This window comes from Salvelinus alpinus, chromosome 28 (assembly GCF_045679555.1).
Source record: "Salvelinus alpinus chromosome 28, SLU_Salpinus.1, whole genome shotgun sequence".
Classification (NCBI taxonomy): domain Eukaryota; kingdom Metazoa; phylum Chordata; class Actinopteri; order Salmoniformes; family Salmonidae; genus Salvelinus; species Salvelinus alpinus.
The window spans coordinates 19,416,317-19,442,967 of record NC_092113.1 but is presented as its reverse complement, the minus strand read 5'-3'; the positions used below and the strand labels follow the sequence as shown (position 1 = coordinate 19,442,967).

Here is a 26,651-nt window from a genome sequence, read left to right as displayed (position 1 = left end):
AGGGTATATAACAAAGTATTGAGATAAACTTTTGTTATTGACCAAATACTTATTTTCCACCATAATTTGCAAATAAATTCATTAAAAATCCTACAATGTGATTTTCTGGATTTTGTTTTCTCATTTTGTCTGTCATAGTTGAAGTGTACCTATGATGCAAATTACAGGCCTCTCTTATCTTTTTAAGTGGGAGAACTTGCACAATTGGTGGCTGACTAAATACTTTTTTGCCCCACTGTATGTAACAGACGTCACACTGCTTGCTTAGTGAGTACCGCTTCCAACGCCACCGAAAGGTTATCAATTCAGCAGCGCAAGTGGTAAAACTTCAGGCTGAGAAGTGAGTTTCACACATTCCCACAGGGGTGCAACTTTCACTGGGGACTGAAATTGCATTTTTGTCCCCCCACAGTTTTATCATTGGAATGTGATACAAAACATGGCAACAGTGTGCTTTAGGACCATGCGGTGCCTCTGAGCGGTCGGGTAGGCTGTTTGGAGTGTTTATCCGACTGGATAAAAATATACATGTCCCCCCACTTCTAAAACCAAAGTTGCGCCCATGTGCTTCATTTACCCCCCAAACTTACTCCACAGCAACCTTAGCGTTGAGCGCATATGCAGATATAAGGTCCCTAGCACCATTTGTAACACTGCTTGCTTACTGAGTACCACTTCCTCCTAATTCGTCTCCCATCAAGACTCAAACTCAGGACTTCTGCTTTACTAGCACACATGACCACCCTCACAAAGCATCTTACCAGTCGGTGCCACTGAATAGTTAGCAATTTGGCAGCGCAAGTGGAGACACTTCGGGCTGAGGAGTTTCACACATTCCCATGTGCTACACATGCATGCAGTTGTGCGCTCACACGTCATACGGGGCTTAGCTGCAGTCCACAATAGCACATGCAGTGATTGTGTTGAAGGCTGTGAGTCAATGCCTGTGTCTGGGACACATGGTAAAAGTAAAGTCTGCCCTGTGGATTCTTCTGTTTGTGGGCCCGCTGTGGCTTTTACTCCTCCTTTTTGTGGCTTTGAAGATGTTCTATAAAAGAGAGGGGGAAAAGAAACGATCATGCCACTGTTCACATATGAATTCTCTCGTCCATTCCTTTTTTGTTCTAGGTAGGCTTGCAAAGGGAAGGTATATTAACTTTTGAAGTTTACCAGTAAAATACCAGAATTTGTATAACTTTCAAGTCTTTTGGGGAATTTTATCACATGACATCTAGTGGCCTTTTTGGTACTGTGTCTGTAATTATCTATGGCCCTCTGTGTGGCCTTATCATATGTACAATGTATTAAATAATAAAATAAGATGATTTTACAATAAAAATAGAATAACAAAGCAGTAAAACATTATCCTAAATTTAAACCACCAACTTAGTGAATACCATTGGTGTTTAATATGAGGGTTTCAGCATGAAATATCCATTATATTTTTTACACACTTTTATTTATTTTACTATATCAATATGTCTTTGATGTCAATGTTTTTGTGCCAAACTGGTGCCAGTTGTGAAATATGTCAATAGTTGGAAATAGTTCATTGAAAATAATGCCATTGTTGATTATATGCTTTTTTTCATTAATTAGGCTATTTTCTCTTGAATCATATGGTCTATCCGCTAGAAACTCATGGACAATATTAACACCTACAAACAATTAATACTATAAATGAATACATTTTTATTTCATGTTTTCAAGTAAAAATGACAAAAGTTAACATAGATTGCCAGAGATGACCTGTTAATTACCAAAATTACAGAATTCTCGGTAGTTTTGCAAACCTAGTAATGGGTAGCTCTCATTTTTATGTGTGGATTTAAAACTGGCAACACTGTGGAATTTAAATCCGTGCTAATTTTAGAGATGGGTTCCTGACCAAAAAACACATCCTCCAATTTGGTCTATATTGGTCTTCCTTCGTCTTTCAGTTCTCTTTTTTCCCCCCTTACTCTCAGGCTTTTAAAAATGGTTATCTTCCTAAGTCGTTCCCCCATTTTCCTGCTTTCATTGCGTTGTCATCTATAAAGTCCTCTCTCAGATATAAAAATATTGCAGTGTAATGATGTGGACAAGGTTTTAGATTCTTGTGAGAGAGATTGCTTGCCAAAAACAATGCATATAAATTGATGCTTGAATGCTGAAGGTAACGGCAACTTTTTATTTGTTTTGTAGTACCAGGCTTGGTATAGAAAGGTTTATCTTATTTGGCATAATCACTAAATACTCTCACACATATTGCAGTGAAAGCATTTCAAAAGCTCTTGGTTGGTTGAACCTGTGAAGGATATTGCACAGAGTCTCGGTATTAGACCCCCCCAAGGTGACGTCCATGAGATTCTCAGCTTCCGTAATAATCTGAACTACAGAACTACTTTTACCTATTTTATTGAATACTGTTAAATTACCGTTTATATAATGCCTTCAGAAAGAATTCAAACCAATTGACTTATTCCAATTCTACATTGTGTTATTACAGCCTGAATTAAAAATGTATTAAAACAAAATAAATCTCACCTATCAACACACAGTACCCTGTAAAGACAAAGGGAAAACATTTAAGACATTATTGCATATGTACAGTTGAAGTCGGAAGTTTACATACACCTTAGCCAAATACATTTAAACTCAGTTTCACAATTCCTGAAATTTAATCCTAGTAAAAATTCCCGGTCTTAGGTCAGTTAGGATCACCACTTTATTAAAAAAATGTGAAATGTCAGAATAATAGTAGAGAGAATTATTTATTTCAGCTTTTATTTCTTTCATCACAATCCCAGTGGGTCAGAAGTTTACATACACTCAATTAGTATTTGTTAGTATTGCCTTTAAATTGTTTAACTTGGGTCAAACGTTTTGGGTAGCCTTCCACAAGCTTCCCAGAATAAGTTGTGTGAATTTTGTCCCATTCCTCAAGGCAGAGCTGGTGTAACTGAGTCAGGTTTGTAGGCCTCCTTGCTCGCACACACTTTTTCAGTTCTGCCCACAAATGTTCTATAGGATTGAGGTCAGGGCTTTGTGATGGCCACTCCAATACCTTGACTTTGTTGTCCTTAAGCCATTTTGCCACAACTTTGGAAGTATGCTCGGGGTCATTGTTCATTTGGAAGACCCATTTGCGACCAAGCTTTAACTTCCTGACTGATGTCTTGAGACGTTGCTTCAATATATCCACATAATTTCCCCCCCTCATGATGCCATCTATTTTGTGAAGTGCACCAGTCCTTCCTGCAGCAAAGCACCCCCACAACATGATGCTGCCACCCCGGGCTTCACGGTTGGTATGGTGTTCTTCGGCTTGAAAGCCTCCCCCTTTTTCCTCCAAAAATAACGATAAAAATAACGATGGTCATTACGGCCGAACAGTTCTATTTTTGTTTCATCAGACCAGAGGACATTTCTCCAAAAAGTACGATCTTTGTCCCCATGTGCAGTTGCAACCCGTAGTCTGGCTTTCTTTTATGGCGGTTTTGGAGCAGTGGCTTCTTCCTTGCTGAGCGGCCTTTCAGGTTATGCTGATATAGGACTCGTTTTACTGTGGATATAGATACTTTTGTACCGTTTTCCTCTAGCATCTTCACAAGGTCCTTTGCTGTTGTTCTGGGATTGATTTGCACTTTTTGCACCAAAGTACGTTCATCTCTAGGAGACAGAACGCGTGTCCTTCCTGAGCAGTATGACGGCTGCGTGGTCCCATGGTGTTTATACTTGCGTACTATTGTTTGTACAGATGAACGTGGTACCTTCAGGCATTTGGAAATTGCTCCCAAGGATGAACCAGACTTGTGGAGGTCTACAATTTTTTGGCTTATTTCTTTTGATTTTCCCATAATGTCAAGCAAAGAGGCACTGAGTTTAAAGGTAGGCCTTGGAATACATCCACAGGTACACCTCCAGTTGACTCAAATGATGTCAATTAGCCTATCAGAAGCTTCTAAAGCTATGACATCATTTTCTGGAATTTTCCATGCTGTTTTAAAGGCACAGTCAACTTAGTGTATGTAAACTTCTGACCCACTGGAATTGTGATTAAGTGAAATAATCTGTCTGGAAACAAATGTTGGAAAAATTACTTGTGTCATGCACAAGGTAGATGTCCTAACCGACTTGCCAAAACTATAGTTTGTTAACAAAACATTTGTGGAGTGGTTGAAAAACGAGTTTAATGACTCCAACCTAAGTGTATGTAAACTTCCGACTTCAACTGTACATACATTAAGTATTCACACCCCTTTGCTATGACACTCCAAATTGAACTCGGGTGCATCCAATTTTCTTTGATTATCCTTGAGATAGTCACTACAACTTGATTGGAGTCCACCTGTGGTCAATTAAATTGTTTGGACTTGATTTGGAAAGAAACACACCTGTCTATATAAGGTCCCACATTTGACAGTGCATGTTACAGCAGAAATGAAGGAACTGTCCATAGATCGCCGCAATAGAATTGTGATGGCAGCATCATGCTACTGGGATGCTTTTCAGCTGCAGGGACTGGGAGACTGGTAAGGATAGATGAAACAATGAATGGAGTCAAATACAGGCAAATCCTTGATGAGAACCTGCTTCAGAGTGCAACCGACCTTATTAAACTGGGGGCAAATATTTACGTTCCAACAGGACAATGCCCAAATCCAGATGTGCAAAGCTGATAAAGACATACCCAAGATGACTCAAAGCTGTAATTCCCGCCAATAGTGATTCTACAAAGTATTGACTCAGGAGAGAATACTTAAGTAAATGAGATATTTCTGTACTATTTTCAATAAATTATCAAAAATGTCAAACAATGGGTGAGTGTGTATTTATTTAATCAATTTTAAATTCGGGCTGTAACACAAAGTGTAGTAAGTCGAGGGGTATGAATATTTTGTCTGTGTGGAGTCTCATTGGTGCTTCTTAACAGGAAGAGTTTGCTCTGCAAAAGCTTTGAGTTTAACTACACACAACCTGGGTGGTATAGTTGTACATGTGGGCCCCAGGTTTGGTCTAAATAATTCTAAATTTGGATGATGCGTTAAGCCACAATAATATTCACTCCAGTGCTGCTCCCTCCTCTGGATATACAAACCCTCAGGGTTAAACACATTTCACAGAAAACAAAAACAAGAAGCTCATCATTCAATTGCTCTTGGCCCACACAGCAAGACATGTCTTTCCCAACTTTATTGTCCTTTTAGCCAATCTGCTATTCATCCACTGCTATGTTTCCTTGTGTCTACATGTTTTGTGGGCCAGTAATCGTTGGTGCACAACGTGAACCCCAGCAGATAATTAGTCCTTAAACCAATTTAGGAGGCAGATGGAGGAGGCTTCGTCTTGCCCTGAGGCCTAGCCCTGTTATCCAGCTCAGGACTAGGCCTTGGCCGAGGTGGTTTCCCCCAGCTCTGGCATCGTTTTAAGAACCAAGTGACATTACCTCATCCCAGTTCTGGATTAATACAATTTCCTGTCAGTGTGGCTTTGGAAAGACCTTGCCAACTTAGCTGCAGGCAAGGCACCAAAGTCCAAAAGCCACGTTTTTGAGAACAAGGTGGCCATTTTAGGTTTGTCATCGTGACGTGTGGAGCTTAAAGTGCTACCTGTGGTTTTGGAGAGAAAGTGGGGAGAAAGGGATTAGGAGTGGCAGGGAAAAAAGAGTAGTGAATTCTGCAGACATTGGTTTTCAACATTTTCTGTCCATCCTGCAATCCTTGAGTCAATGTTTTGGTTTCATTGTGCTGGGAACAGTAGGAGGCCTAGAAGTGCGAGACACAAGGCATTGTGCATGTTTAGGCAGCATGGTTCTAAGCCATCATCGAGTCAGATGGGATAAAACTCTCCCGTAGCAATCCATGTTGGGAAAGCTACAGACACCTCCCTGTGAAGTGTCATATGGTTACTGTGGTGGACACGTATTTGTACACTTCGTTCTTTCAGACAAATGTTTCCCAGTGGTCATATTGTTGTGCTTGGCCTATGTTGGTGAACTCTGAAAAGAGTGCAGTTGTGATTTTAGCAAATGTTAGAAACTCAGGTCTTAATGGACAGTTTTGAATGATGGATTTTCATCATTTAGAAACAACTTATGGCACTTTTTATTACAACTAAATAGTTCATCTTTAACTCAAACATTGACTCAATTGAAATAAATTGCTTATTAACAAGAAATCCCATTTTCTCCAGAGCTTTCACTTCCAAATCTGAAAGCGGGTCAAATCCATCAATGCAATTGTTGGTTGTTATTACTCTGCAAATTAGTCCGCAGTCTGATAAAGCAAATTCCATTGTCATTCTCCACTGATTGCTCTTATAATCAGGTTCATAGGTTTAATTGATTATCATTCGTGATCTATTTTTCTCCAAGGAAAGGAACAATGCCCTTACACAAACAATTACAAACCTTGCCAATACCTGTGAAACATTCAGATTCTATGCTCTAATAAAGTTATTATTGCCAACAAAGTCTCTAAAAACAGTACACTGTCTCATAATGGTCTCATAACATGAGTCCCTTGTTTACAGTATAATCACAAGGCGTAGAATCACCTCTTCGTGGTAGTTTTTATAGTATTGTGAAGTGTTGGAACAAGCTCCACATCGGACACCAAATGAAACAAAAAGCCTGCTATAAACATCAGTATTCCACAAAGACATCCTATTGAATCTTTCACATGGTGCTACTCTGCAGATGTCTGTTTATCTGACTTTCCTGAGTTAAAATGATTAAATGTCTCCTTTAATTAGATTACTGATTTCATTTGTGTTCTTGCCGTCAAACATGTCAACACGCTGGAGACAGAGGAGAGGAAAGTGGAGAGTCAATACAAGCCTCAGTAATAACACTGACAATAGAAAGTTGTTGATTTAGACCCTGGATTTGAGAATAGCTGTTTATCTACACTCCCTAGAAAGAGGTTTACAGAAGGAGGGGGGTCAAGACAGGTTATGGGAGAGAGGGGAGGGGACATGAGGCGAGTTTAGGGCCAAGCTAGTTCACTCCAGGGAAGGCAATGATTGGCACTTCTGGGAATACTCAAGAAGACACATTTTCCCAGCGTATGTTTCATGCAGAAACCTTGACATAAAGTTTGGTGGTGTGTGTACATGTGGTTATTTCATTTTAGTTATGGAAATGCTGCACTTGTATCTGAACACCAGTAGAGGTCAGCCTCCTCCTACATACTCTTCTTTCTCTTACATTCAGATCATACATGCAACCATAATCTGATTTCAACTTAGCCATATCAATTAAATTCAAAGGGCTTTACTGGCATGGGAAACATAGATAATAAACAATCAGAAATTAACTGAAAACATTACACTCACAAGTTTCAAAACAGACATTTCAAATGTTTTTATTGGCTATGTACTGTCTTGTAACAATGTGCAAATAAACTCAGCAAAAAATAAACGTCCTCTCACTGTCAGCTGCGTTTATTTTCAGCAAACTTAACGTGTAAATATTAGTATGAACATAAGATTCAGCAACTGAGACATAAACTGAACAAGTTCCACAGACATGTGACTAACAGAAATTGAATAATGTGTCCCTGAACAAAGGGGAGGGTCAAAATCAAAAGTAACAGTCAGTATATGGTGTGGCCACCAGGTGCATTAAGTACTGCAGTGCATCTCCTCCTCATGGACTGCACCAGATTTGCCAGTTCTTGCTGTGAGATGTTACTCCACTCTTACACCAAAAAAACCTGCAAGTTCGCGGACATTTCTGGGGGGAATGGCCCTAGCCCTTACCCTCCGATCCAATAGGTCCAAAACGTGCTCAATGGGATTGAGATCTGGGCTCTTCGCTGGCCATGGCAGAACACTGGCATTCCTGTCTTGCAGGAAATCACGCACAGAATGAGCAGTATGGCTGGTGGCATTGTCATGCTGGAGGGTCATGTCAGGATGAGCCTGCAAGAAGGGTACCACATGAGGGAGGAGGATGTCTTCCCTGTAATGCACAGCGTTGAGATTGCCTGCAACGACAACAAGCTCAGTCCGATGATGCTGTGACACACCGCCCCAGACCATGACGGACCCTCCACCTCCAAATCGATCCCGCTCCCGAGTACAGGCCTCGGTGTAACGCTCATTCCTTCTACGATAAACGCAAATCCGACCATCACCCCTGGTGAGACAAAACCACGACTCGTCAGTGAAGAGCACTTTTTGCCGGTCCTGTCTGGTCCAGCGACGGTGGGTTTGTGCCCAAAGGCGAAGTTGTTGCCGGTGATGTCTGGTGAGGACCTGCCTTACAACAGGCCTACAAGCCCTCAGTCCAGCCTCTCTCAGCCTATTGAGGACAGTCTGAGCACTGATGGAGGGATTGTGCGTTCCTGGTGTAATTCGGGCAGTTGTTGTTGCCATCCTGTACCTGTCCCGCAGCTGTGATGTTCTGATTTATGGATCCTGTGCAGGTGTTGTTACATGTGGTCTGCCAATGTGAGGACGATCAGCTGTCCATCCTGTCTCCCTGTAGCGCTGTCTTAGGTGTCTCACAGTACGGACATTGCAATTTATTGCCCTGGCCACATCTGCAGTCCTCATGCCTCCTTGCAGCATGCCTAAGGCATGTTCACACAGATGAGCAGGGACCCTGGGCATCTTTCTTTTGGTGTTTTTCAGAGTCAGTAGAAAGGCCTCTTTAGTGTCCTAAGTTTTCATAAGTGTGACCTTAATTGCCTACCATCTGTAAGCTGTTATAGTGTCTTAACGACCGTTCCACAGGTGCATGTTCATTAATTGTTTATGTTTCATTGAACAAGCATGGGAAACAGTGTTTAAACCCTTTACAATGAAGATCTGTGAAGTTATTTGGATTTTTACGAATTATCTTTAATAGATAGGGTCCGGAAAAAGGGATGTTTCTTTTTTTACTGAGTTTAGTTGAAGTACAAAAGGGAAAATGAATAGACTGATAAATATAGTTTGTATTTACAATGGTGTTTGTGCTTCACTGGTTGCCCTTTTCTTGTGGCAACCGGTCACAAATCTTGCTGCTGTGATGGCATAGATATGGGAGTTTATCTTAATTTGATTTGGTTTCAAATTCTTTGTGGGTCTGTCTAATCTGACTGAAATATGTCTCTGTTAGGAAGTGCAGCTCAGTTTTCACCTCATTTTGTGGTCAGTGGGCAGTCTTCTCTCGGGAGCCAGGTCTGCTTACGGTGCTCTCTCAATTGCAAGGCTAAGCATTCTCTACTTTTAGGTCAGTCACAGTGGTCAGGTATTCTGCCACTGTCTGCTCTCTGTTTAGGGCCAAATACCATTCCAGTTTGCTTTGTTTTTTGGTTAGTTCTTTCCAATGTGTCAAGTAATTTCATTTTTGTTTTCTCATGATTTGGTAGGGTCTAATTGTGTTGCTGTCCTGGGACTCTGTGGGGTCTGTTTGTGTTTGTGAAAAGAGCTCCAGGACCAACTTGCTGAAAGGACTCTTCTCTAGGTTCCTTTCTCTGTAGGTGATGGCTTTGTTATGGAAGGTTTGACATTTGACTTAGAATTCTAGTAGGGTGAGGCCGGGTGCTGAAAACTGTTCTAGTGCCCTCGCCAATTCGTTGATATACTGTATATGTTGAAGAGGGTGGGGCTTAAGCTGCAGCCATGTCTCACCCCATAGCCCTGAGGAAGGAAATCAGTGTGCATGAATATTATGTTGTATGTTTTTTCCCCCAACACTGCTTTCCATCAATTTATATAGCAGACCCCAAATTGAGTCAAAAGATTTTTTGAAATCAACAAACCATGAGAAGACTTTGCTTTTGTTTTGTTTGTCAATTAGGGTGTGCAGAGTGAATATGTGGTCTGTCGTACGGCAATTTGGTAAAAAGCCAATTTGACATTTGCCCAGGATGTTGTTTTCACTGAGGAAATGTAGAATTGTGCTGTTTATGATAATACAGAGGATTTTACAGAGGTTGCTGTTGACACAGATCCCACGATAGTTATTGGGGTCAAATTTGTCTCCACTTTTGTGGATTGGGGTCATCAGTCCTTGGTTCCACATATTGGGGAAAATGCCAGAGCTGAGGATGATGTTAAAGTATAGCCAATTGGAATTTGTGGTCCGTATATTTTATCATTTAATGTAGGATACCATCAACACCACAGGTCTTTTTAGATTGGAGGCTTTGTATTTTGTCCTGTAGTTCATTCAATGTAATTGGAGAATCCAGTGGGTTCTGAGTCTTTAATAGCTGATTCCAAGATTTGTAGTTGATCATGCATATGTTTTTGATGTTTATTTGTTATAGGGCCAAAAATATTGGAGAAGTGGTTTATCCATACATCTCCATTTTGGTTAGACAGCTCTTTGTTTCGTTTGTTTAGTGTGTTCCAAATCTCCTTCAAAGCTTCACTGCTTTAATCCTGCTACTTTAAAGGATATATTTTCAGGCTCTTTTCAGTTAGCTGATCCTAGGATTGCAGGCGATTTTGAGTAATTACTCAATTCATCACAACTAATTTAATCCTCCATCTTCAAATACATGTCATCACACATTCACCTCCTTCTCTGCTTACCACATAGCAATGCATAGAGTAAGGGATTGTCATGGGAACAGGATTTTCCCAGTGATGAGGATTCGACCGTTTCAGGGGAGAGCTCCCGCTTGGAACTCTAGTTAAAACATTACTAGTGTTGAGGTCATTTTGATGTGTTGAGACAAAAGTAATGTCGACCGATACACACAAATACTTGCTGTGTGTGCGCGCACACCTGAGTTGTGACAGTCCGAGTCGGCAAACCCAATGACACTACATTTCCATTCAGCAGCTTACATTGTGTCAAAATGAATGTATTTACAGAAGGCCCTATGTCATGTTCACAAGAGAGTGTTTAACAGTTAACTGTTGCCAGCCATCTTATCACCAGAAAGTAATGTATACATACTGTATGGCATGTGCGTCATGTTGGTCTTGTGTTAATTTTGCTCACTACATTTTACAGCTATGCAATATTTAGAGGCAGACTTGTCAGGATCTACGAGATTCACCTTGTTTAGAGACACCACAACTCAAGACGCATCTGGCAGCCAAGGCTACCGTCATGGTTGGATGGGTATGATCGCCAGTGGTGGAAAAAGTACTCAATTGTCATACTTGAGTAAAAGTAAAGATACCTTAATAGAAAATTACTGACGTGAAAGTCACCAAGTAAAATACTACTTGAGTAAAAGTATCTGGTTTTAAATGTACTTAGGTACAGTGGTGTAAAGTACTCAATCATACTTGAGTAAAAGTTAAACATTTAATTCCTTATATTAGGCAGTGGTGGATGTACTTCAGTATCAAAAGTAAGAAACGTAAATCCAAAAAGCAAAACAGCCAGACCTTTTATTTAGCTTGAGCTTTTCTGAGAGGTAACAGTCTTACAGCTGCAAGAAGAACAGATTTAAAAAAGTGGATTCTCAAATAGGCAACATTTCAAAATACATCTCTTACAGACAAAATATAATTACGCCTTAATGGAATATAGCCAGTAAACGTAAGCACTTAATCACTTTGCTTTAGAAAAAACATCCTATAATAGAAAAAATAAATAATTTGAGCTAATCAAAAGTACACACCTCACTGTAGGAATATGAGGACATCACCACTAATGGAACTATTAGAAATCAGTGTGTCAGGTCATGCCATTGTAACAAGGACACCTATAACTTGTGAATTTTAAACATAAATTAACAAAACGCATACGGCATCCGTGTCCTTGGACTTGCTAGCATTAAGCTGTCATTACTTGAAGTTGAGGAATTTACATTTCATCTTCAGGAAAGCTGGTTTTCAAAGTTTCTGGAGTCCAGCCTTGCTCTCCTGGGGCTGAAAACAAATCCTGCTATGCTGAACAGCCTTTCACAGGCAGCTGATGCAGGTAAAGGTGTGTTTAACCTCAGAGACAGCTTACAGACTGCCAGGAAGGACTTGAGCAACGCCATATGATCAGCTGAACAGGCTAGGTATCCGTCCAGCTGTTTGACACTTTCTTGTGTTTGAGATGTATCCATGGCAGAGAAGAAGTCCTCATCTGATGAACTGGTGCCACTACCTAGCTGCAGCAAGAGTTCTTCCAGGTGGTCCTTGATGTAGTCTATTCCTGAAACACAAGGAAGATGACAATAGAAATCATGCAGTTGTGAGCCTACATTAATCCATCCCCCATCTATATAAACCAAGCAAGAGGGCTAAGTAAGCTACCCATTTGACTGAACTCAAAGTCAGGAATGTAACTTAAATGGGTGTTTCTCAAATCTATGAGGTGTTAAAATGTACACTATACACAGTTGATTATGAAGAATATACTGTTAATTAACCCCATGTTGTCTTACCTATTCTGATGGTGGTGTCATCCTTTGTCCACGTTGTTTTGAATTTGGGGAGAAGGATTGTAGCTGCTATCAGCTCAGGGTCGTGAAACATGTGCTGAAGCGCTTCTTCAGTCCCAGTTGTAGCGCATCCACCAGAGGCTTACAGTACTTCAGGAACAACTTGATTCTGTCAAGTTTAGTGATCAGCAGGGTGATAGTTGGAAGTAGGCCCCCTATCTGGATATTGGTTTCAGCCTGCAGGATGTTGATGGCCTTTGCGACTGGGCTCATGGTGGCAGCATACTCTGAGAAAGGCGAGTTCAGCTGGATTGAACCTATGAACAAAATATATACAGTTGAAGTCGGAAGTTTACATACACCTTAGCCAAATACATTTCAACTCAGTTTCACAATTCCTGACATTTAATCCTAGTAAAAATTCCCTGCCTTAGGATCACCACTTTATTTTAAGAACGTGAAATGTCAGAATAATAGTAGAGAGAATGATTTCAGCTTTTATTTTTTTCGTCACATTCCCAGTGGGTCATAAGTTTACATACACTCAATTAGTATTTGGTTGCATTGCCTTTAAATTGTTTAACGTGGGTCAAACGTTTCGTGTAGCCTTACACAAACTTCCACAATAAGTTGGGTGAATTTTGGCCCATTCCTCCTGACAGAGCTGGTGTAACTGAGTCAGGTTTGTAGGCCTCCTTGCTCACACATGCTTTTTCAGTTCTGCCCACAAATTCTATAGGATTGAGGTCAGGGCTTTGTCCATTTGGAAGACCCTTTTGCAACCAAGCTTTAACTTCCTGACTGATGTCTTGAGATGTTGCTTCAATAGATCCACATAATTGTCCTACCTCATGATGCCATCTATTTTGTGAAGTGCACCAGTCCCTCCTGCAGCAAAGCACCCCCATAACATGATGCTTCCACCCCCATGCTTCACGGTTGGGATGGTGTTCTTCGGCTTGCAAGCATCCCCCTTTTTCCTCCAAACATAACGATGGTCATTATGGCCAAACAGTTCCATTTGTTTCATCAGACCAGAGGACATTTCTCCAAAAAGTACGATCTTTATCCCCATGTGCAGTTGCAAACCGTAGTCTGGCTTTTTTATGGCGGTTTTGGAGCAGTGGCTTCTTCCTTGCTGAGCGGCCTTTCAGGTTATGTTGATATAGGACTCGTTTTACTGTGGATATAGATACTTTTGTACCTGTTTCAGCATCTTCACAAGGTCCTTTGCTGTTGTTCTGGGATTGATTTGCACTTTTCGCACCAAAGTACGTTCATCTCTAGGAGACAGAACGCATCGCCTTCCTGAACAGTATGATGGCTGCGTGGTCCCATGGTGTTTATACTTGCGTACTATTGTTTGTACAGATGAACGTGGTACCTTCAGGCATTTGGAAATTGCATCCATGGATGAACCAGACTTGTGGAGGTCTACAGTTTTTTTCTGAGGTCTTGGCTGATTTCTTTTGATTTTCCCATGATGTCAAGCAAAGAGGCACTGAGTCTGAAGGTAGGCCTTGAAATACATCCACAGGTACGCCTCCAATTGACTCAAATTATGTCAATTAGCCTATCAGAAGCTTCTAAAGCTATGACATCATTTTCTGGAATTTCCCATGCTGTTTTAAAGGCACAGTCAACTTAGTGTATGTAAACTTCTGACCCACTGGAATTGTGATACAGTGAATTATAAATGAAATAATCTGTCTGTAAAATTAGTTGTGTCGTGCACAAAGTAGATGTCCTAACCGACTTGCCAAAACTATAGATTGTTAACAAGAAATTTGTGGAGTGGTTGAAAAACAAGTTTTAATGACTCCAACCTAAATGTATGTAAACTTCCGACTTCAACTGTATATAATAATATTGTGTTTCCTAACCCTATACAAAGGGGACCACTAACCGTTTCACCTGATTTAACAACAGTAATCAATGGCTGGATGAGTAGTTGACTAAATGGATCAATGATAGTGTATGGCTACAACATGTGAAATAGTTATTAGTCCCCAAGCAAAGGGTCAGGAAACACTGAAACAGATTTAGACAACATTCAAGACCTTCAATTATGACAAAATAATGCATAATCCTTACTTACACTGGAATCTCAGTCTGTGCAAAAAACTCTGACGGCCACCTCTCCTTTGCTTCCACTGCTTCCACTGTCTCGTTGTTTTAATCTTCTCCAAAAACTTGGAAAGCTTTGAAGAAGTTAGAGCCATTGTCTGTTGTTCTCACAATCTTAACCCGGATTTCAAACTCAGAATGGATGTCATTAAGGGCGCCTGTCAACAAATCAAAGGTGTGCGATCCTCTCAACCGTTGATAGGGATGCAGAGCATCTGTTGACTGTCAGGGTCTATCCAGTGGGCAGTAACACCAATGAAGCTCTGTCTTCTTGTAGACCAGCAGTCAGTGGTGGTGGCGATGTGGTCAACTCCTCTCATGGCCTAGGTCAACTTCTTATTTTCATTGGAGGCTTCATCAATCCTGGAGCACAGTGTGGGCCTTGATAAGATCTTTGAGTTAGGCTGCAGATCCTGGACAAACTCTCTGAACGGTTCTTGTTCTACAACAGCAAATGGTTGGAGCCCTTGGACCACATACTTCACCACAGCTTGGTCGATGGATTTTTGAGACACTGTCTTCAGTAATGTGCTCTGCTTGATGGTGGAGGGAGTCTTAGGGGCATGTTTTCTCTTCAGTGTGTTTGCCGTCAGTTCTCCATACTTCTTAAGATGGTGTACATGCTCTCTCTGAAATAAGAAAAGGAAAAGAGAAATACAGTTACTTAGCTAGATAAACCAAATACTTAAGGTATAGGATCCTAATTTTAAAGCTATAAACAACATTAGTTAAGTGAGTTTGCCCACCATTTAATATTACAATGAGAAAAAACTGTTAATTGATCTAGCTAGTAGGTTACGTCTAACTTAAGTCTATAGTAATTAGCAAGGTAAGAACAACTTTATCAACTAACACAAGGAATAAGATGGCTAGCTAACTGGGTGTTAGCTAGCTTGCTTGACCAGAGAAAAGGTACTGTACCTGATAGTGATAGAGCACCTCTGCCTGTATGGATGGATTTGCAAATATTTGATCCAGCTGGGAGAAATTTGTGTGTGTTTGAAGTAAATTGATGAGGATCAAGGTCCTTCTATTGCTCCCACGTTTCCACAGCAACAAACAATTGTCTTCACAAAATCTCCTGGGGGGGATCTCAAATGTGTGTGTGTGTGTGTGTGTGTGTGTGTGTGTGTGTGTGTGTGTGTGTGTGTGTGTGTGTGTGTGTGTGTGTGTGTGTGTGTGTGTGTGTGTGTGTGTGTGTGTGTGTGTGTGTGTGTGCCTGTTTCCACCACCGGCTCATCTGATTACCCGGACCCCAGAGGAGACATGCCCAGATTGATGAATCTGTAGATGTTGTTCACAAGCTCTTTTTTGCTTTCATTATGAATCGTTCATTTGAGACGAAAAAGGCTATATTGTAAGAATTCATGAAAATGTGCTTTTATGTCTTAATTTAAGGTTAGCAGTGTGGTAAAGGTTTGGTTTAAAATCAGATTTTCTGACTTTGTGGCTGTGCCAGCTAATGCCCACTCTGCAGAGCTGATGAAAAACGGAAAAGCCAGTCAGTCTCTGGAAGATTGCTTATGTAATTTCACTCACCCTGTGTGTATGTGATATCGCTCTCTCAGCTGTAAATTAATAATTGTGGCTGTGTTCAGGCTTTCTGAACTTTTCCAGTAAGAGCCCCATTTAAAAAGGGGGGAGGGGGGATTTGGTCATTAAGATGTGCAGCGGCCATGACTGAAGCCAAATGAGAGTTGACTTCGAGGGGGGGGGGGGGGGGTTAATATGGGTGTCTTTTTTGTGTGTGTGTGTGTTTGCACATGGCAAGCGTTTGTACATTCACTCTGCCAAAACAGTTTACAGTTAGTCACTCACCATTCTAGATAACTTGCCAACTTCTTTCGCCAATTAACTTCAGCCGGCTCGTGTGCGACCGTGGCAAAATTGGTTTGACATAGGCTAGCCAATCTCTAGGGCTACTTAGGGAATGTCAATAATTTACACAATGTAAATGGGACAATATTATTCAATCTTTTAGTTTGTCTTTTTCAATATTTGTACATGAATTTCTAAAATGTGTAGTTGGTTTGAGGTTTTTAAGACATTGACATTTGGAGCTATTGGCATTTTTAAATATTGCTTGATTTACTGATGGTCCCTAAATTGCCCCATAGGGATATCGAATGTCAAACCAAATTGACCATGGGCATTATGATCAGGTCACATGTAGCTGCACTCCGAATTTATGATTAATTGGGTGCTGCCAGCTGTGGGCATGTGGGCAGGATTGAAATAAACCCTACCCATTTATTTCCTATCATCTGACTGACTTTATGACAAATTATCCTATTTACATTTTCTAGTACATTTTTACACTAGAATAAAAGTTTCTGACTCATATCAATGCCACATCGGCTGTTTTCAAAACGAGAAGCTGCTTTTTAAGGGGCAATTGCTTTTTAAAACTATAAGGAGGCTATATACCCATTGTCTTATTCCACATTTTGTTGTCTTACAGCCTGGATTCTAAATTAAATCAATATTTATTTTTCTCACCTATCTACACACAACATCCCATAATGACAAAGTGAAAAAAAAAGAAGGGATTTTTCTGGCAAATCTCATTTACACAAGTATTCCCACCCCTGACTCATTACTTTGTAGAAGCGCAGCTGTGAGTCTTTCTTGCGAAGTCTCTAAAAGCTTTGCACACCTGGATTGTACAATCTTTGCACATCTTTTTTTTTTTTTAAAGCTCTGCAAGTTGGTTGTTGATCATTGACATTTTCAAGTCTTGCCATAGACTTTCAAGACAATCTAAGTCAAAACTGTAACTAGGCCACTCAGGAACATTAAATGTTGTCTTTGTAAGCAACTCCAGTGCATTTTTGGCCTTGTGTTTTAGTTTATTGTCCTGCTGAAAGTTTGTCTTCCACTGTCTGTTGGAAACCAAACTGAATCAGGTTTTCTTCTAGGATTTCGCCTGGGCTTAGCTCTATTCCATTTATTTTTATCTTAAAAAACTCCCTAGTCCTTGCCAATGACAAGCATACCCATAACATGAAGCAGCCACCACCGTGCTTGAAAATATGAAGAGTAGTACTCAGTGATGTGTTGTGTTGTATTTGCCCCAAACATAACGCTTTGTACTCAGGCCATAAAGATTATTTATTTGCTATGTTTTTCCAGTTTTACTTTAGTGATTATTGCAGTACTTATTGCAAACAGGATGCATGATTTGGAATATTTAATTCTGTACAGGTTTCCTTCTTTTCACTCTGTCATTTAGGTTAGTATTGTGGATTAACTACAATGTTGTTGATCCAACCTCAGTTCTCCTATCACGGCCATTAAACTCTGCAACTGTTTTAGAGTCACCATTGGAATGGTGAAATCCCTGAGCAGTTTCCTTCCACTCCGGCAACCGAGTTAGGAAGGACGTCTGTATCTTTATAGTGACTGAGTGTAGTGATACACCATCCAAAGTGTAATTAATAACTTCACCATGCTCAAAGAGATATTCAAGGTCTGCTTTTTTTTACCCGCCTACCAATACTTTCTTCTTTGTGAGGCATTGGAAAACCTCCCTGGTGTTTGGTTGAATCTATGTTTGAAATTCACTGCTTGACTGAGGAACCTTACAATTATCTGTATGTGTGGAGTACAGAGATGAGGTAGTCATTCAAAAATCATGTTAAACCCTATTATTGCATGGAGAAAGTCCATGGAACTTAATATGTGACTTGATAAACACATTTTTACTCCTGAGCTTATTTAGGCTTGACTCCTGAGTTTATTTAGGGGGGAAAAATCACTGGATGATGTCTTTAAGTTTAGTATTTGGTCCCATATTGCTTGCATGCAATGACTACATCGAGCTTGTGACTTTACAAACTTATTGGATGCATTTGTGGTTTGTTTTGGTTGTGTTTTAGATTATGTTTTGCCCAATAGAAACTGAATGTGAATAATGTATTGTGCCATTTTGGAGTCACTTTTATTGTAAGGATATACATGAATTGTGAATAATGATGAGTAAGAAGGTTACAGAAGCACAAAGATCATATCCCTGAACAAATGCTAACCTCCCCTGTTATTGGTAATGGTGGGAGACATTCTTAATCATATCATTAGATGGCATGGCATTCGACAACATGGGTCCCATTATGCCTGGCGAAAACCAAACACTGCCTTCCACAGTAAGAACCTCATTCCAACGGTCAAGCATGGTGGTGGTAGTGTGATGGTTTGGAGATGCTTTGGTGCCTCAGGACCTGGACGACTTGCCTTAATAGAAGGAACTATGTATTCTGCTGAGGTCATCCGTCTGGTCATCCATCTGTGGGCTGAAGCTGAAGTGCAGCTAGGTCATGCAGCAAGACAATGATCCAAAACAATGGCCTAGTCAAAGTCCAGACCTAATCCTAATTGAGATGTTGTGGCAGGACTTGAAACGAGCAGTTCATGCTTGAAAACACACAAATGTCGCTGAGTTAAAGAAGTTCTACATGGAAGAGTGGGCCAAAATTCCTCCACAGCAACGTGAGAGACTGATCAAAACCTACATGAAGCATTTGGTTGGAGGCATTGCAACTAAAGGTGGCACAACCAGTTATTGAGTGTAAGGGGGCAATTACTTTTTCACACAAGGGCATTGGGTGTTGCATAACTGTGTTTATGAAATACGTATGTACTTGTGTTATTTGTTCACTCAGGTTCCCTATCAAAAATATGCAAAAGTAAAGACAATTAGAAAGGGAGGAAATACTTTTTCACAGCACTGTATGACTTCTTCACATGGGGGGGACTAGATACATAAAGGGCTTTCTGTTCTAAATGGTAAAACAGAGATGCATAAAATATAAATATATCAAAAGGTGACATTCTACACTATAGACTCATAGGAAACATTTTATCTCAAATCCAAAATGCTGGAGTATAGAGCATATGTGGGAACTCCTTCAAGACTGTTGGAAAAGCATTCCAGGTGAAGCTGGTTGAGAGAATGCCAAGAGTGTGCGAAGCTGTCATCAAGGCAAAGCGTGGCTATTTCAAGAATCTCAAATGTAAAATATATTTTGATTTGTTTAACCTTTCTAGGACACACGTTCCGCTAGCGGAACCCCTCCACAACATTCCGCTGAAAAGGCAGCGCGGGAAATTCAAAAATATTTTTTTTAAATATGTAGCTTTCATACATTAACAAGTCCAATAGAGCAAATGAAAGATAAACATCTTGTTAATCTACCCATCGTGTCCGATTAACAAAATGCTTGTGTTAAAATGCATATGATTATGTTAGATCACCACCAAGTCCAAAAAACACACAGCCATTTTCCAGCCAAAGATAGGAGTCACAAAAAGCAGAAATAGAGATACAATTAATCACTAACCTTTGATGATCTTCATCAGATGACACTCATAGGACATCATGTTACACAATACATGTATGTTTTGTTCGATAATGTGCATATTTATATCCAAAAATCTCAGTTTACATTGGCGCCATGTTCAGAAATGCCTCCAAAATATCCTGAGAAATTGCAGAGAGCCACATCAAATAACAGAAATACTCATCATAAACTTTGATGAAAGATACATGTTTTACATAGAATTAAAGATACACTTGTTCTTAATGCAACCGCTGTGTCAGATTTTAAAAAAACTTTACGGAAAAAGCAAACCATGCAATAATCTGAGACGGCGCTCAGATAGAAACAACATTTCTCCGCCATGTTGGAGTCAACAGAAATACGAAATTACATGATAAATATTCCCTTACCTTTGATGATCTTCATCAGAATGCACTCCCAGGAATCCTAGTTCCACAATAAATTGTTGTTTTGTTCGATAATGTCCATTATTTATGTCCAAGTAGCTACTTTTGTTAGCACGTTTAGTACACATATCCAAACGCTCGTGCAGGTCCAGGGGAACGTGGGACGAAAACTTCAAAAAGTTATATTACAGGTCTAATAAACTTGTCAAACTAGGTATAGAATCAATCTTTAGGATGTTGTTATCATAAATATTCAATAACGTTCCAACCGGAGAATTCCTTTGTGTCCATAGAAGTAATGGAACGCAAGTCGATATCATGTGGAATGCGCGTGACCAGGACTTGGCACTCTGCCAGACCACTGACTCAAACAGTTCCCATCCGGCTCAACATCACAGTAGAAGCTTCATTCAATGTTCTACAGACTGCTGACATCTAGTGGAAGCCGTAGGAAGTGCAAACAGATCCATATCCCACTGGGATTTCAATAGGCGATGAGTTGAAAATCGACCAGCCTCAGAATTCCCACTTCCTGTTTGGATTTTTTCTCAGGTTTTTGCCTGCCATATGAGTTCTGTTATACTCACAGACATCATTCAAACAGTTTTAGACACTTCAGAGTGTTTTTTAACCAATAGTAATAATAATATGCATATATTAGCATCTGGGACAGAGTAGGAGGCAGTTCACTCTGGGCACGCTACTCATCCAAAGTGAAAATGCTGCCCTCTATCCCTAAAAAGTTATTAACACTTTTTTGGTTACTACATGATTCCATATGTGTTATTTCATAGTTTTGATGTCTTCACTATTATTCCACAATGTAGAAAATAGTAAAAATTGTCTCCTCTGAACAGTTGATGTTGAGATGTGTCTGTTACTTGAACTCTGTGAAGCATTTATTTGGGCTGCAATCTGAGGTGCAGTTAACTCTAATTAAATCATCCTCTGCAGCAGAGGTAACTCTGGGTCTTCCTTTCCTGTGGCGATCCTCATGAGAGCCAGTTTCATCATAGCGCTTGATGTTTTTGCGACTGCACTTCAGTTCTTGAAATTTTCCTCATTGACTGACCTTCATGTCTTAAAGTAGCGATGGACTGTCGTTTCTCTTTGCTTATTTGAGTTGTTCTTGCCAAAATATGGACTTGGTCTTTTATCAAATAGGGCTATCTTCTGTATACCAACCCTATCTTGTCACAACACAACTGATTAGCTCAAACGCATTAAGAAGGAAAGAAATTCCACAAATCAACTTTTAACAAAGCACACCTGTTCATTGAAATGCATTCCAGGTGACTACCTCGTGAAGCTGGTTGAGAGAATGCCAAGAGTGTACAAAGCTGTCATCAAGGCAAAGGGTGGCTACTTTGAAGAATCTCAAATATAAAATATATTTTGATTTGTTCAACAATTTATTTTGGTTACAACATGATTCCATATGTGTTAATTCATAGTTTTGATGTCTTCACTATTATTCTACAATGTTGAAAATAGTAAAAATAAAGAAAAACCCTTGAATGAGTAGGTGTATCCAAACTTTTGACTGGTACAGTATATAAATGTGCACACAAGTCTGTCTCTCTCTGTGTGTGTTTGCTGTGCACATTGCCTACTATCTAAAACACACAGCCTTGTGCTGGTCATAGCTTATGGTGTCAATGACCTCTCCAGAGGTGAGTCAATGTCACTGATGAGACATTGGGATTACTGGGCTGTGTGTATCAGGTTCACATTTAATGTGCTCTCTCTCTCTCTCTCTCTCTCTCTCTCTCTCTCTCTCTCTCTCTCTCTCTCTCTCTCTCTCTCTCTCTCTCTCTCTCTCTCTCTCTCTCTCTCTCTCTCTCTGCCTTAGAACAGCACATGCTGGGAACAATAACACTCCCTCTTTCCCTACCAGTCTCTCTCCCTCCATGTCTTTCTCCTCTCTCTCTCCCCTGTCTATCTTCCTACCTGCCTCTCACTCTTCTCTGGCAACCTGCTCTCTGTTAGTTTATCTTCCTAAATCTCCCCCTCATTGCATCTTTCTCCCTTTCTAGCAGCAATCTTTCTCTGTTGCCCCCCACTCCCCTTTCCCTCTCTGTTGCTCTCTCTCTCCCCATCCCTGTCTCTCTCTCTCATATCTTTCTCTCTCCCCCTCTCTAACTCTCTTTCACTGCCTCATCTCTCTCTCTCTCTCTCCTTTCCTTATCTCCCTCTCTCTCATATCTCTAGAATAGAAGCCCACTCAGACATGGCTCTTGACTGGTGCCACGGTCACTCTCTGTGGGGAGGTGGTGAATTTTTGGGCCTGGATTTAGACAATTAGCAGTGGACTTTAGGATTTACACAGATGGGATGGAATATGATGTGTCACTGTGAGCCGTAAATCGGATAATTGGAATCACTTTTACGTGACCTTAAAGGACAGAGCAAGAGGCCATACAGAGCTTCACTTTTATTGCTCTTGATTCATCATTTATTTTTGGCTTCTCCTTGTGAATTAAGGAGCCTTGAAGCTGAGAACAGCAAGTCAATTGGTTAATTAATTGCAGACTGTTTGCAACACTGTCAGAGGACAATGTGATTTATCAGGCAAAGCATCATTAACATTGAAGAGTGGCTCAAAGAGACTCAAATCAAGAACATTCTCCATTGATGTCCTATATCCCATTTAGATATTAATAGCTACTGTGCCCTCCCAACCAATGTCAACCAGTCTCCAGTGCAAAGGTCAGCCCTCTACCGACGGCTTTGTTTTCAGACGCATTCTTTCCACCTTCCCTCTTCTCACCATATCGGAAGTAAAGAAAACAACAACAGCTGTTACGGATTCCCCCGGTACTGCTGCTCATTCCATTCACCAGCTCCGGAGGTCTATGTCACCGGCCTTCTAGGCATCGCTGAAGTGGATCATGACCACCAACCCCGGACTGTGTTGTCTCATTACGCACACCTGGTTCCCATTCCCCCTGATTAGTATGTGTATATATGTGCACTCTGTTCCCCATTGTCCTTGTTGATTATTGATCCAATGTGACAACAGCAAGTCATTATTGTAAGATATGATATTGAAATGGGTAGATGAAAAGTGTAGCCTACATACTAAGTTACTAGTTACATAATTTAGATATGAGCCTCTAAGCAGTAATCGGTTAAAATTTCTTACCTCCAGTTTTGTAATTAGTTTAAATAAGTATCCTAATACCAAATGTAACAATTGTTACCATGTAATATGTAAGTAAACACCAGGCAACATATGTTTTATGGCTATGTTCCCTAAGAAATTAAAGAATATATGTTAAGTAACCACTGATCCACAAGATGATCAAATGTCATGACAAAAAAGGGAAACTGATGCTTACAGAGAAAAAAAACAGATAGGAAAGAAGTAGAGGAGTATAGCTATTTCAGGTATCGAGTGTCTGGAATGCCAACTGTTGACTCAACCCCTCTTGCCTTCCTCTCCCCGGCTCTCTCTCTCTCTTAACCCCAAACTTTTCCGACCACACACCCCCCTTTCTCTCTTAATTTCGCTCTCTCTCTCTCTCTCACACACACGGGAAGAAAAAAACATTTTGTCTCCACATATATAAGGTCCTGTGCGTGTGACTGACTGGATATGCTCGTGGACACACTTAACCGACACACTTATCCAAAAGACTGACGCAGACACACACACACATCTTCAAACAGTGGGAAAGAAAACATAGCATCTTACAAACCACCTGACAGGAGGGAATATTGTCCAACTGGATCTGCCCACCTTCACTTTCCCTCTGATGTAAACTGAGTGGACTGGGCCAGGACTGAACCACTAAAAGGATCTCCTCCGTTTTGTTCTCTCTCCCTTTAAAAAGTGGATATTTTTCCTACCTCTCCGGCAGACTTAGCCATCAATGAGTGTGACCAACTCCTCTGTATACCGATCAGAGTGCAGTTTCCAGCAGACCTCTTCATCCAGCAACCCATACATGGAGAAGAGCAGGGGGCTCTTTGCAGAAGACTTTGGCTCTTTCATGCATCCTGAAACGGATGTCTTGGGATTTCCCAGTGCGAAGATTTGACATGAATTCATAATTGTGGACCAGCATTATTATAATCTACTTATTCCATACATACAGTATCAAATACTATTTCTGAGTGAATTTGTCTGTGGATTCATACTGTATGAGATGTTCGTGTATGTTGGTTTGAACATACATGTACATTAAAACCAATCATTCTAAAAGAGAGAGGTGTGTGTGTGTCTCTGTGTCTGTGCCACACACATGTATTCGTGTGTGTAGATTGCCTGCTGAACTCTATAAGCCTCTGAGCTTGTGCTTGATCCGGCGGCTTCGCAACAGGACAACACAGGGCAAAGGGGAGGGAGGTTTGGTTGTTAGGTAGTAGCAGTAGGGCAGAGCAGGGTATTTTGGTGCTGTGACTAGTATGCCCATGCCTCTGGGAAAAGGAGGAGGTTGCTGGTGATGGAGGCAGGACAGGGTAGGATGGGAGGGGCTAGGGGGGCGTCCACCCGTCGGGAATATTGGACACAGCCAACGCTGTGATCTCACACAAAGAGAATGGCTGGAATGATGCCTTGGAGGTGACGGGCTAGACTGTTGCATAGCAACCAGCATACACACACACACTGCGACACTGGGCGTCATGTAGCCAAACAGAAATATACCTGTATGTTAAGTAAGAATCACCCAGGCATCTCACACAGTGGAATGGTCATTTCCAATTTGGGGACACTCTTCCAACATTGCTTTTTTCTAATCAACACAGACAGTAAACAGACCCAGCAGGGTTCATAGACTAGACAAACCTTTGGAATGTGTATGAATGTATTATGCAAATACATGTATTTAAGGTGCATCTAAGTTTAAGAGTTATCATCTTAGTTATTAAGTAAGGATAAGACTGATTGGGCTGCACTCCCCATCTATAGAAAGACAAATAGTGTATAGGTCAAGAAAGGCTAGCTTTCAGCAAGCACCTGCTGAAACTTCATAATATCTTGCTTGTTTCCAGGTCGGACGTGGACAGCAGGGAAGATCAAACCAATGGGAGACAGCTACCAGTTCACAGTGGACGTCCAAGACTTCTCTCCAGAGGACGTCATCGTCACCACCTCCAACAACCAGATCGAAGTCCATGCAGAAAAGGTGGGCAAAACCCTTTTTAGTGACAACTGAATTCTCTATAATTTTGAGAATGCTATCTAAAATGTCTGAGAACTATTTGAGATATTAAAAATATCTTGGTCCTTTTCTCATCTTTATCATCTCTTCAACAGTTGGCGGCGGACGGTACAGTGATTAACACTTTTACCCACAAGTGCCAGCTGCCTGAGGATGTGGACCCCACCTCTGTGACATCAACATTGGGCGCAGAGGGAACGCTGACAGTTAAGGCCCGCAGACACCCATCCAAGCATGAGCTCACACAGACCTTCCGCACTGAGATCAAGATCTAGGAAGACAGACTGGACTCTCTCATGACCTCTGCTCCCTCGCTGCCTGCAATTTGTAATGCCACAGTATATACTGTTTTTCACATTGCCTGTCTTTACTATTATACATGTCCATTCTGGATTTTTTTAAACGTATGTCTTCCTCTTCTTCCACCTCCTCCCATATAGCTGCCTTGAATTGACAATAGTTAGCCTACTTTGTTCTTATGTTTTCCCACAGTTATCACACATAGGGTTGAAAAATTCCTGGAACTTTCCATAAACGCTCTGGTTTTCCAGAAAACCTGGTTGGACGATTCCGGCTTTCCTGCTTACTCCCTCCTGTCCTGGGAATCGTCCAACTGTTGATTTCGGGAAAACCAGGGAATTTATGAAAAATTCCAGGAATTTTGCTACCGTAATCACACATCACCTCCATCACACCCTATCCCATCCATCAATAAAGTATTGCTTCTTCTACTGAACTCTACAGTACTGCTACCATACCAGTATTGTACATTGTAATAGTTTTGTGAGTAGTTGATTGATAAATTATTTCCTATTTTGAGAAGATAAACTGTTGTGTACATCAATGTATGGTGTTTGTCTATTCATGGCTCAGAAGATCTAGACCAGTGACAGAAAGAAAAAACGAATTAAAAAGTGCAAAGAAATGCCCATCGCTACATTTCTCACTTACCCCTTTCAAACATTTAAACCAGAGCTGTCCATTATTTTAGCATGTCATTATGACCATTAGAAGCACATACTATAAAATTTTAGGGCGGCACAAAGTAGTTGTGAGAGTAGTAAGATAAGTTTATCACTGTGTTGAGAATGAGACAGCCTATAGGGAGGAGGTCAGAGACCTCGCCCCCATTCTCATCAACGGGGCTGTAGTGGAGCAGGTTGAGAGCTTCAAGTTCCTTGGTGTCCACATCACCAACAAACTAACATGGTCCAAGCACACCAAGACAGTCATGAAGAGGGCACGACAAAACCTATTCCCCCTCAGGAGACTGAAAAGATTTGGCATGGGTCCTCAGATCTTCCAAAGGTTCTACAGCTGCAC

At 40.8% G+C, this 26,651-nt stretch overlaps 1 protein-coding gene and 2 long non-coding RNA genes across 3 annotated transcripts; 2 read left to right on the top strand and 1 right to left on the bottom strand.

Annotated features, from left to right (window-relative positions):
* Positions 1–4,338: 4,338 nt before the first annotated feature.
* On the top strand, positions 4,339–4,796 carry LOC139558038 (uncharacterized). Its single transcript, XR_011671531.1, has 2 exons — positions 4,339–4,514; positions 4,630–4,796. It is a non-coding gene; the product is annotated as an uncharacterized lncRNA (long non-coding RNA).
* A 6,503-nt stretch (positions 4,797–11,299) lies between these two features.
* LOC139558037 (uncharacterized) lies at positions 11,300–13,811 on the bottom strand. The gene is made up of 3 exons (XR_011671530.1): positions 13,696–13,811; positions 12,315–12,628; positions 11,300–12,082 (listed from the first exon to the last, which is right to left on the bottom strand). It is a non-coding gene; the product is annotated as an uncharacterized lncRNA (long non-coding RNA).
* A 9,947-nt stretch (positions 13,812–23,758) lies between these two features.
* LOC139557345 (heat shock protein beta-7-like) lies at positions 23,759–26,172 on the top strand. Its single transcript, XM_071372032.1, has 3 exons — positions 23,759–24,189; positions 25,159–25,292; positions 25,424–26,172. Exons 1-3 carry the CDS (start codon positions 24,036–24,038, stop codon positions 25,601–25,603), a joined length of 468 nt encoding a protein of 155 aa, XP_071228133.1. The 5' UTR covers positions 23,759–24,035; the 3' UTR covers positions 25,604–26,172.
* Positions 26,173–26,651: the final 479 nt, after the last annotated feature.

Excerpts from the sequence above, each read along its gene's own strand:
- LOC139557345 (XM_071372032.1), top strand. The coding sequence starts at position 24,036 with ATGAGTGTGACCAACTCCTCTGTATACCGATCAGAGTGCAGTTTCCAG. Across the intron at positions 24,190-25,158 it reads GGATGTCTTGGGATTTCCCA|GTCGGACGTGGACAGCAGGG; the intron begins GTGCGAAGATTT and ends GCTTGTTTCCAG. Across the intron at positions 25,293-25,423 it reads TCGAAGTCCATGCAGAAAAG|TTGGCGGCGGACGGTACAGT; the intron begins GTGGGCAAAACC and ends TCTCTTCAACAG.